Source organism: Barbus barbus (genome assembly GCF_936440315.1).
Source record: "Barbus barbus genome assembly, chromosome: 6".
NCBI lineage: Eukaryota > Metazoa > Chordata > Actinopteri > Cypriniformes > Cyprinidae > Barbus > Barbus barbus.
In genome coordinates this window covers 1,989,949-2,002,767 of record NC_136734.1, presented here as the reverse complement: position 1 = coordinate 2,002,767, position 12,819 = coordinate 1,989,949, and the positions used below count along the sequence as shown (strand labels likewise).

Sequence of the window (12,819 nt, the reverse complement as noted above, 5' to 3'; positions counted from 1 at the left end):
AATATCCTTTATGCATTTAATCCAATTTTATTAACTACTGTCTTTGCCGCCAACCTTCGATGATCCAATGCAACCATATTAATTGATCTTATTATATAAACATTTGTTAATTTTTTTTATTACTGAAGAGATTTGAGCTTTCTTCTCCTGCGTTCTATTCTTCATGGAATCCAGAATGGCAGCACAGCTGAAAAGTTAGTTTGAGCTGCTGTATGAACAGCTCTACTACAGACGTGAATTTACATTTCCATCAGCCTGAAGCTTATTTGTTCCACTTTTGATGTGAAAAGGCTTTTACGTTTGCCAAAAGGAGAACTTTTTATATTAAAAACAAACAAGCTAGCCCAGCCCAGTTAAAAAGTAACGCAAAATAAAACAATGCATTACTTTACATAAAATGTAACAAAGTAACATGATTAATTACATTTTTAGGGAGTAGCGCAATATTGTAAAGCATTAATTTTAAAAGTAACTTTCCACAACACTGCATAACAGCTTTCTGAATCTTTCTGTCGCCATGCTGATAATCATCTTTCATCTCTGCTCTTTTCAGCTGGCATGTTGCATTGTGTGTGCATGCTGTCTCCTGTTTAACATCGTCATTTTCATCCCACCTGCATGCTACTTCTGTGTGTCCACCATTAACACCATCATGGGCGAAAACTGTGATAACCCCCCGATTCTCTCCTCCAAGAAGCACTGCAGCTGCAAGTGTGATTCAAGCTCCTATCCGTGGCGGGATGTGGAGCGTCTCCACGCGGCGTTAGAGGTGGAGCGAAGCCGCAACCATCAGGCCCACCGGCGCTTCTCTCTGGAGCTGCGGAGGCAACGGGAGGAGGCTCGCGAGGAGCGGGAGCGAGCGCTGAGGGAGCTGACCTACCGACACGAGCAGCAGAAGACGCTGGAGCTGCTGAGGCAGCGGGAAGCTCTTGGCCGGGAGCGTGCAGCGGAGGTCCGGCGTTTGTTACGCTGGCGGAGTCAGGAGTTGAAACGTACAGAGAACTTGACACTCAGGCAAACCCAAGAAGTGCATCGTCAGCTAGCGGATGAGATCGCCGGTGGATCTGCGTTTCAAGGTCTCAAACCTGGATGTAAAGGCAACGGGGCGGCGTATCGCAAACTTGAGGAACTCTTAAAGACGCTGCTTGCTCAGTCAGATGGACGGCAGGTCGCTGTCCTTCAGCGTCTCCAACAGGAAGTGGAATTAGAGAAGAGCTATTTCCTGTGCCATCTACTGGAAGCCCATAGCGGGACGTCCTGCGTGGTGAAACGATCCAGACCGAGGTCGAAGAGTTGCGTGCATCTGCTCCCGCAAGGCCAAAACCACCCAGACTCCTGTAAGGAAGGAAAATTCGCTCTATTCCGGTCTCGTTCACTATCCCAGACGTGGCGAAGCGATTGTTCTCAACCCATGAAGAAGAAAAATAAGCAGGATTGCAAAACTTCTCCTCTCAGCTCATCTCCAACAGAGGATGGAGATCTTCTAGAGGATTCACCTGAGCCGTGTTCATCTGATGAGGGATTGGAGAAGTGCTCCCCATTCAGATGTTCAGAGGACAATATGGATCATCTGGTAAGAACTTTATTGGATTTGAACAGTATTTGCATTTGTTTGCATACTTGTGTAGATTTTTCTGGGTTCACTTGCTTAGTTCCAGGATAAACATTGGTTTTGTTCAGTTAACCAAGCTTGAAATTTATCCAGCTAAGTTGGATATTCCAATTATTGCAATTCCTGAAAACTTAATATGCTCAGTATTGTTTTGCTTTGATGTTACACACACACACACACACACACACACACACACACACACACACGCACACACTCATATACACACACACACACACACACACACACTCATACACACACACACACTCATACAAACACACGCTTTATTCTTTATTTGGATTCAAAAGAGAGCAAAGAAAGCAGAATCCAAATACCCTGGGAAGTCATCTTGCAAGATGAAAGGTATACATGGCCCACATACATTCACAAGTCCTTATATTTATAACATGTTCCACAGATTTTTATCAGCTTGCACGTCCTGCAAACAAAATAAACCTTAATTGATGCAGTTTGGATCTTGCTTGCAGAATCTGGAATTAGATGAAAAAGAATCACTTGGCACATTTCGGCAGAGCTGCTGAGTCTTTAACCTTCTTTAGATGTGATCGATTGTGACAGTGAACGCAATCAGTCAGGAAGTGTTCCCTAAACAGTCACGTCAACTTTACTGCATTTCAGCCAACATGCTACTTTTTAGTTACCACATTCTGTAATGTTCCCATGGTCTTTAAAGAAATAGTTCACCCAAAAATGAAAATTAGCTGAAAATGTCCTCACCCTCAGGCCATCCAAGATGGAGATGAGTTTGTTTCTTCATCAGATTTGTGGAAATGTAGCATTGCATCACTTGCTCAACAATGGATGCTCTGCAGTGAATGGGTGCCGTCAGAATGAGAGTCCAAACAGCTGATAAAAACATCACAATATAATCCACAACACTCCAGTCCATCAGTTAACATCTTGAGAAGCCAAAAACAAACGTGTGTTTGTAAAAAAAACAAATCCATCCTTAGGATATTTTTAACGTCAAACCATTGCGTCCATTATCTGTAATATTGTTTTCTCCATTGATTTTAATAGAGGAAGAAAAATATGTTTTTGTGACACAGATATTGTTTTCATCAGTAGTTTCTATGCCAAGGCATGCATCACTATTGCTTTTGCTCATGCACATTGTTTTAAAGTTCATAGTGAACTTTAGAGACTTCAGAATATGAAATAAAGAAAAAAACAATAATAAAAAAAAATCTAGTTTTATTGTCTAATGCAAACCATGAGGAGAGAGTGAGTGAATGTGGTCTGATGGTGCTATGAATAATTCAGAAGTACAGAGAATAACAGTCTACTGCCACTGTGAAACCGCAGACTAAACTGTGTAGTTCAGTCCTTAGAATTGATGTTTTTTGTGCCCTGTGCTTGGAGAGAAATGGATAGTGGCTAAAAGTTGAACCTTTGGACATTGGCGTTGTGTTTATGCACTGAACAGTTTTGCAAGTGCTCTTATGATGTTTAAAGTGCCGCTTTTCGAATATTACCTTTCATGCAGTGTGTCATGTAGCACTATGTGAACAGAAACTTTCTGCAAAGTTGCGAAGCCAAAAGTGCACGATATATAAAGTTATTGTCTATCAAAAAAAAAAAAGTCTGCTCGCAATCGCCTAAATGAGTCGTTAGGAATTTGAATCTTATTCTATTACGGCTGTACGTCACAAATGAACACATTTGCATAATGTCCGCCCATGGGCTGTTATTCGAGCTGTACGCGGTAGACCAATCACAAAGGACTGCTCCATCTGACCAATCACAGCAGCGAGTGCTCATGGAAAGGAGGGGTTTAGAGAGACTGATGCTGCGTCCCAATGTGCCTACACACTTTTGAGTGTGCAAGCTTTATTTTTGTTTATAAAAGTTCACATTGCTGTTGCAGATGAAAAATAACACGGATAACAATAAATAAATATTTTTTACCAGGTTAAATGTTGATTATTAGTAACTCAAACCTTTTTGTAAACCTCTCTACCTAACAGTCGATCGTGCAAATCCGCCCCGTTTGTAGTTTTTCTGACGCATTTTATTCGTGTTTGTAGTTCTGGACCGAATCCTTCGCCAAAGCGCAATGGATTGTGGGCAATTTTAGCCATTAGAGTGTGCACGGATCCACACGTCAAAAATCGACCTGAAATAGTAGACCATCCGGGGACTTTTGGCATACTCTTTTCAACATACTATGCTTTGGGACACATTTATTGTAATCTCACATACTATTTAGGATGGATAGTATGAACATTGGGACGCAGGGTGATTCTTCAAACTGCTTCGCACGAGTCGTTTAGGAATCATTTAGAAAGGAGGTCAAATTAAAGCTATTTTTTGAGAAAACTAAACAGTTTTTTGACCTTGGATGCATGTAAACCTGTTTTAGGAGACTCATAAAACAATAATAGCAACCTTAAAAATGGCATAATAGGGGCACTTTAAGCTCTGGATTATGGGATGTTGGTTCAATGAAAGCACCAATTCTTTCTGCATCTAATTCTCAGTTGGCTTGATTACCTCACTCACAGGCTATATAACAATGATTTAGCTCACTCTATTTGTTTTCATCTTATGTAATGATGAATATGTGCACATTTCAGGTCTAGAGATTTGATATCTGATTGCAAATGCACAGTCAAACAAATCAGAAAGACATCTGTTAGCCTGTCAGTCCTTGTTTAATGGGACAATAGCTCTAATACACAAGTATAATTATTGTGTAAAAATATACAGTTTGAGGGCAAAGAGTTGCGAAGAGTTGTATTCATTATCATTTATATAGTATTGAGTAATATTTGTAATGAATTTAATTTCGATTTTCAATTAAAGTTTTAGTAATTTAGTTGCTTTTGTCAATTTTATTAGTTTTATGTAATATTTCTAATTAGCTTTAATTTATTTTTATTTATCTTATTTAATTTCACATAGTTGACAAGGCAATATTTTTAATTTTCAGTTTTAATGTTTTTAAAGCTTTTTAGTTTGAATGTTTTTGCTTTAAATATTTGTTAAAAATGAACTTGTTATAATTGAGAGAAATACTGAAGTGGGATCATAAATAAAGTTGAGAACCCTTACTTATGGAAGTTTGTTTCCATAGGGTAAAAAAAAAAATGCGTAATTGCAACGTTCTCACAAGTCAGACATTTTTCAGAGTTTATATCTCACATTTCTGTCTTTTTTTCTGAATTAATAAACTCAGATATGTGAGATATAAACTCAGAATTGTGGGATTATAAACTCAGAAATGCAAGATAAAATGTCAGAATTGTGAGATATAAAGCCAGATATGTGACACATAATGTCAAAATTGTGAGATATAGCCTAACTTTCCATCACGTGGCAGAAAAGGGCTTCCATATCTACTGTACTAGTGCATCAGTTTATGAATTATTGTCTGTAAGAGTTTGGCCTGTAAAGCTTTCAGTGTTAAATAAATCTCTGATGTCTTCTGAAGGATGCTGGTTCCTTAGTTTTGTAAGAAGTGCAAATCCATGTTAACCATGTTGTCTGCTGACCTTTCTGACCTGGGAGCAAACTGCAGTGGCTCCAGTGAGGTCAAACCGTAATGACTCAGATACACCATATTGCCAAAAGTATTGGGTCATCCCCTTCTAATGAGCATATTTGACTACTTTAGTAATTTCTATGAGTACAAATCATAATGTTTAAACATATAATGGTATTCTAGGGAATTGTGCTTCTAATTTTATAGCAACAGTTTGGACAGAACCCTTTTCTATTCTAACATGACTACTCAAGTAGTCAAATATGCTCATTAGAAGGGGGTGACTCAATACTTTTGGCAATATAGTGTATCTGCATGAAAACTGAGGTCAGAAATTCGCTCTGAGGTCTTGCTTGATAGCTTATTTTTTAAGCTTTATGACAAGGCTTTGCACAGATCAGACCACTAATTTCTGTTTTTAATATGTGGGCGACTTCATTTTAGTCCTTCAGTGTTTCTTCCAGTTCTGGTTCTTGCAGTAAACATAATCAGCTACTAATGGATTCATTAGGATAATGTGTATATTTGTGTCTGTGTTTGTGGGAGTGAGCGATCGACTGAGCGACTGTTTAAATGAGTTGGAAGTTTATAGTCGTTTAATTTGAAACCGTTAATGGCCCGTCTGTCAGAGAAACTGAAGGACGCACCACACAAGTGAATCACATTACAGGAAACAGTTGATGGTTAATTAGATCATTTTTGGTCACTAATGTCTCTAATTGTATACTGCCTACTGTTTGGATAAATAGCATGTGAAGTAGCATGCAATAAGCAATGATAAACATTTGAAACCGTAGTATGCTTCATGTTTGTCATTTGACCTCATTATGTTGCATGTTTAATTCCGCATTTAATTTAGAATTTTATCAATTTTTGTGGGAAAACAACAATCAAATTGTTGTCATAAGATCTAATACCACGGATCTAATATGATTGCACTTTTAGCGAATGTAGTTGAATATTTCATATTTTCATCAAGTATGCATGCATATATTTAATTGTGCATGCTTTAATATTTTCAATATTCAATTGTGCATAAGTATGCATACCGTATTCCGCTTCTATTAAAAGTAGTGGTGTGAGATCACACGTAAGCTATGTGTTTTGGTGCTACGCATCTGGCCAGGTCAAAACGCATAACCATTCTTGTGTGATTTGTGTCAGTTTAGCATTGTGTTCTTGCATTTAGCATCTTGTGTATGTACACATATGTGTATTGAAACAGCAGTGTGATTAAAATCATATGCCACAAACAGACAGCATTATGTTATAATCTGATCTGTTTAAGAAAGACTTTAAATAGCTTTGAATATACTATGGTATCATAGGAATGCAGTGCAGCTGGTGGGATATAAGAAGCCACTGACATGTGGTGTGTGTGTGTGTTTTTATTTTAAGAAATATACACCACTGTTCAAATGTTTGGTTAGATATTTTGGAAAGAAGTCTTTTTTGCTCACTAAGGCTGCATTACTTTGATTAAAATACAGTGAAAACGGGTAAATTGTGAAATTAGTTTGAAATAACTGTTTTACATTTGAATATATTGTAAAATGACATTTATTTCTGTGATCAAAGCTGAATTTTCAGCATCATTACTCCAGTCTTCAGAAATCATTGCTGCACAAGAAACATTTCTGATTATTATCAATGTTGAAAACAGTTGTGCTGCTTCATATTTTTGTGGAAACGATGATTAATTTTACTTTTCAAGATTCTTTGATGAATAGAAAGTTCAAAAGATCAGCATTTATTTGAAATGGAAATCTTTTGTAACATTATAAATGTCTTTACTGTCACTTTTGATCAATGTCATGCATCATTGCAGAATAAAAGTATTAATTTGTGTAGTTTGTATTAGATTCAGATCTGTTTTTCCTTTTCCTTTGTCCTCCACAGATCTCTTTGACAATAATACATTTGATTAAATATTCATGAATAGGTTACTGTTAAGTTATGTAGCTTAGGTTTGGAGCCAGTTCACCAGCACAAGTCTACTTTTTGTTATTCCGTATCACCTACCCCTACTTTCCACCACATACATGTTGGTTGTCACTGAAATGTAGTGACTGAGATTGTTGTTTGTTGCTTGTGTTTTATTTTGAGCTAATAGTCGCTGGGGTCTGTTTTTGGCATAACTGGGTCACCCCCTCCATTCCCTCCCAAAAACTGGTGCGAGGTTACACAGAGCAGCTCTGAATTATTGATATTAGCTTGAGATCAACCCAAACAGCGGCAGACGCACGTTCACTACATGATAAACACCCGACAGAGCATTAATGTGTCTCAAGCTTTTTAATGCTGGAGAAAATAAAGCCGCTGTGTGTCTGGAAGACCTGCTTCTGAACTTCCTGTCTCTTTTGTGAGTTTGTTTTTGGTTTCATGGAATCATCACTGGTTCATTAGATCTTACTAAGATCTTATTCTTTCTCATCTTTTTCTCCTCAGTGTAACGTTGGGTCTTTGAAGTAAAATTTTAAAGATCAAGAAAAAATGTGTATGTAAACACACACACACACAGCTAAGCAATAATAATATTTAATAAAAGATTAAATATTATAGACATTAAAAAAGCCAATAAAAATGTCAAAAAACACAAATTACTAAAATTTAATTACTTAGATTAAAATGAAAATAAATATTAATACAAACTATAGTAGTATCTCAATCATACTAAAGTAACACTGGTGTAGTCCAAGTGTCTCGTTTTTTATTTTTATTTGATTTTTTTTCATTTAATTTATTTTAATTTGTTATATACATTTACATTTTTATTTTATTTTACTCATATTTAATATCTGGTTTCAAATGCAATATAATGTTTATATATTTCCTTTCTCTCCTCTCTTCTCGCCATTGGTCTCTCCAAACAATTAAATTAAACAGTTAAATTTGTTCTTGTATGTATGTCCATAACACCAAAATGTTGAGTCAAATTTATTTGTATAATGCTTTTCACAATACGCATTTTTCCAAAGCAGCTTTACAGAAGATAATGGTGTCAATGTTTATAAAATTACAATATCTTCATGCCTTCGTCATATTCATCAGATTAGCCCTGGGAGATCATGTACATTATGTGACGACACATGCAGTCAGGTAGTTGAGATTTGCTATATTGCCTTATGTGAGTGCACTGCAATTATGTGGAAAGAGTTGGGCATATTACATGTCCATATATTTTTATCTCTCTGTGTGGTACATGAGTCAGCTGTAATAGTCTATATTTGGCAAACATTCACTGTTGATCTAATTTTCTTCCCTGCTTAAGCCAAGACACTGATGATAAATCTCATTTATATATTGGAAAGAAAAGCAAAACCTCTGCTGTCTGTGCTTTTGCTCTTTGTTTTGCATTGAAGATCTAAATTAGGACGAGTTCATCCTTCATGCTGTTCAGTGCCTGAACTTCCAATTAGGAAAACTGTTTCAAAAACTTTGCGATCTGTTGGGACGTCTAATGAATTCCCTCAATATTTTGTCATTGCATGAGATGTACCTCCCGAGCAGTAAAATCCATCTGAATATAAACCCGTAGTAATTGATGAGGCAGCCATGAGCACCGCAACCACCCCATGAAATTGTGTGAAGACCTGACGTCTAATGAGATGTTAATGGAGCGCGTTTTACCTCAGACACACACGCACGGGGGGGTTTCATGGGTCTGAGTTGAGTTCTCCTCCCCGTGAGGGTTACACTCTATCTCTGTGTGTGTTTGCTCAGTGGAGAGGCAATTAGCGCAGCGTTTTTCCATATGAGAGCGAGCCAGCTGAACTCCACAGAGGTGGATAGCATCGCAGGATAATTAGATTTAAAACCGCTGGGGTTTTCACTGCGCTTTATATGCTATGTATTTGTCTGTCTGTCATCAAATGACATGACTTCCGTAATTATAATTATAGTTTTTATTAATATTTTGAATCAGTTCTTATTTTTAGATTTTCTGTTTTCATTATTATTTTAGTTAAATATAATTTAATTGAATATAATAAGTTTTACTATTTTGTTTTGTGTTTGTGTCACTTATATTTGTTAGTTTTTTATATACATGGCTATATAGCTTTTATTTCCCTTTTAGTTATTTTAGTACTTAGTACAACTTACACTAAATTAAAAATAAACATTTTCTTGGCAACTAGTTGAAATGAGAGGAAAACATGTTTATATATCCTCCTGAGACCCCCCCCCCCCCCCCCCCCCAAAAAAAAGCTTTGTGAATTTAGTATTTTTTCATGTCATTACATTGTTTAGAGCATTAGAGAAAAATGGAAAATTAACATTTTTGAAAAATTGTGTTTTATTCTATGTCCTCTGTAGAGGACACTAGGACTAAGTTTTCCTAAAAATAAAATGGCATGAATAGACATCAAAAAGGCAAAAACAATGGTTTTTTTTTTTTTTTTTTAATCACCAATACATTTTTAGGTTTCAGGATTTTTTTTCTTCTAAACTTTGCTTAAGGATGATTCTCAACTATGTTATAAAATATATAACAAAATGATTTGATATACCATTTTGTTTTATGCAATATGTCTGTACAAATTTCCATAAACTGGTTTTCCCATTAAACACAGTGTATCTTTACTGTATCTAATTTGCATATTAATGGGTTGCTGTTGAAAAAAGAATTGTCATAATGGGAGTAATAATTGGCCAGATTTTCATAATAATATCTAATATTTCATAACAAAATAGATATATAATTTATTTTCCTATTCAATTGTTATGTCTCCCATAATGCATAATAAACATACTTTTAGTCCTGGTGTCCTCCACAGTGGACATGTATGAAATGATATCCTGTTTCATAACAGGAAGTCATATTCGAATTTGAAAACCCATAACATTTTCCTGAGATGTTGCTTTATGACAAACAATTAGAAAATTATTCAGATTTAAATGACGATTACAAAATATAATCATATTTCCATAAGGATGTAAAATGTTTCACTAAATTAAATTTAGCCATCTTTAAAGACCGAGGAGAGGGTGCGGTCCTGGTGAAACGTCCAATCATTTAGTATCTCTGTAAAGCCCTGAATGTGCTCTGTACAGGACATCTGTGACATGTGAGGTCTCAGAGACATTCACTGAAATAGAATGTCCACTACAGAGGCAAAAACTCCAGAGCTGGGTCTCAGGACAACACAATTAGATAATACCAACCAGTTACCAAACAATGCTTCATTTTGTTCAGTCTTTGGTGTAAAAAGGTTGCATTAGCAATTAAAGCAAAACATGGTCCGGTCATAGTTTATGAATAATTTGGGTCCTATACAGATTATTCTTTATTAATCAGCGACTTGAGCAGTCGAGTGATTTCTGTTTTTCTTTTGTTCTGTGATTTACGTCAATGACAGACTTCAGCAGGTTTCACTTTAAAAGCAGCGCTGTCTCTTTAAAACCTGATGCACATGACGTGGATCTGACACCCTATTTTCTCCAAACTCTTTTTACGGTCATTTAAGACTTTATAACTCATTTAAGACTATGTTTACGAGGTAACTCGCCGAAACAGCATATTTTGACATAATTGTATGTGTGTCTTCGTCCGTTGAAGCGCTATTGGTGCGCTAAAGCGGCTGCGTCTGTGTACAGCCCAATGAGGCAAGCAACCTTTCAAACTATAGCCTACTACACTGCACCGTTTCTGCGGCGTAACCCCAGGTATGTGTTGCCACATTCTTGGGTTATGAAGAATAATGAAGAAAAAAGTTAATCTTCCGAAATGAAGCTGCAATATCTTCTCAGGTTAGAACCGTGTCTGGCATCACACTGCGCTGACCTTAACAGTATCTATTATTTGATTCGCTCTTGTCGCTTATGAACGGCTATAATCACGATGATCTTGTCTTTGGAAAATATTATTTGATTCGCTTACGTCAGAAACTGCGAATCTCTTTAAAAACTGGCTGTTGTTCTCACTACATTGCATTGTTATATTTTGTAAAAGTTTTACCCACCAACTGGCGACTGACACTGTTACATATACTCGACAACGACGATTTTTTTCTCTCATTTGGCGCTTGGCGAGTGTTCATTTTAGGCCCTGGCTATAACCTTTACTAGATTGTAACACTTTACAATAAGGTCCCATTAGTTATCATTGGTTAATGTATTACCTAACATTAACTAACCGTAAGCAGTACATTTCTTACGGTATTTATTAATCTTTGATGATAACATTAGTTTATATTAAAAAAAGTTATAAAGACTGTTTATTGTTAGTTGATGTCTATTAACTAATATTAACAACTTTGGATTTTAATAATGTATAAGAAACTGTTGAAATTACCATTAACTAAGATTACTAAATGCCTTAGATTTTCATTAGTATTTCATGTTAACTAATGTAGTGTTACCATTTCAACTATTGGCAAGATATTAGAGGTGTCATTACCTACAACAGGAGAATATCAACTACCAATGACCGAACAGCTGATTGATCATTGGTTAACATGAACTAATACTGACATCAGTCTTTTCTGAGGGAGAACAAATTGTTTCATTTAAGATTTTGAAGACTTAATGAATAGTTCACTGTAAGACCAGCAGCATGCATTAATAGAGTAAACAGGGTCAGTGTTGACTTCAGTGACAGAATCTCTAGTAATAATGCTTTGCGGTTGTGTATTTCGATATTTCCACACTCTCCTGTTTGATTTCACATTCCAAACACTGTACGTCATCACTACCTTTGTCTCTCAATGCTAATATTGGAGAAAGCGCGTGTGGCCGTCCTTTGGTCCTTTCCGTCGAGCAGCGCTGCCTCTTTGACGATCAATAGAGCGACATCATTCCAGCGTCATCTCCATGGAAACCATCCTGCTCCACCACCGGGATTGGCTCCCTCCCAGAGCCTGCTTGAGTGTGATTGGAGAACCCCCACCTCTCTCTCTCTCTCCCTCCCTCTCTCTCGCCTTGCTCGCTCACTCGCTCAGCCACACGCTCTCCTCCTCTTCATCTTAATGTTGTTATCTTACCAAACACACATTTAGGCAGAGCACCGAGATCCAGCGTGACCGCTGAAGCATCACTGAAAACCAGGATCGCTCCTTCATGAACTGGCACATCCGAGCTGATGATAAGATGATAAGGATGAGAGGACGGCGCAATGAGCCGAGTGCAAATCCAGTCCGTGGAGAGAGAGGAAATTAAGAGACCTGTTAGAAAATAAGACGTCACCTTCTGCGTTGGCTTCAAACTGGTCTTTATACAAACGGTTGTCTCTTTTTCTCAGTCTTTGAGCCTTTTGTATCAACAGCAGGAGGAGATCGAGCAATATATGGATGACGGCAACACGCTGGGACTAAACATCATCAGAGCTTCGTCTCTCGATCATTTTGTACTGGAAATGCATTTTTTTACAAAACATTGACATTTCTGCGTTTTCTATAATGGGGGAGTTATTTTGAGAGCGATGTACTTGAGCTTGGTGATGTCTCTTTAAGAATTTGCAACAGCTGTGTTGCTTTTTTGCGTTTCCACTTGCATTAATGAATTGTTTTGGGTCGTTGATAGGTGTCTTATTGCTGTGCATTTACAAGCTGGACCTGAAGACCTTTTGATGAAGTGTTTCTTCAAGGCTTGGAAGATTTAAAAAAGTGTTGTTTTTCCTCCATGTCCTTAGTTGCGAACATCCCCTTCTTGAAACATCCTTGAAACCTGTCTTTGCGCTCATAAACAGAGTAATGCACGACTTATG

The 12,819-nt window shown here is 37.0% G+C and overlaps 1 protein-coding gene across 1 annotated transcript in view; it reads left to right on the top strand.

Moving 5' to 3' along the window:
* Positions 1 to 652: 652 nt before the first annotated feature.
* Positions 653 to 12,819, top strand: part of LOC306871740 (peripheral-type benzodiazepine receptor-associated protein 1-like) — a gene marked incomplete at its 5' end in the record, with an annotated part of 102,173 nt that continues 90,006 nt past the window's right edge. Inside the window, one exon of the mRNA XM_079419865.1 lies at positions 653 to 1,573. Within this exon, the coding sequence (XP_079275991.1) occupies positions 653 to 1,573 (921 nt within the window). The remainder of the gene's footprint in view (positions 1,574 to 12,819) is intronic.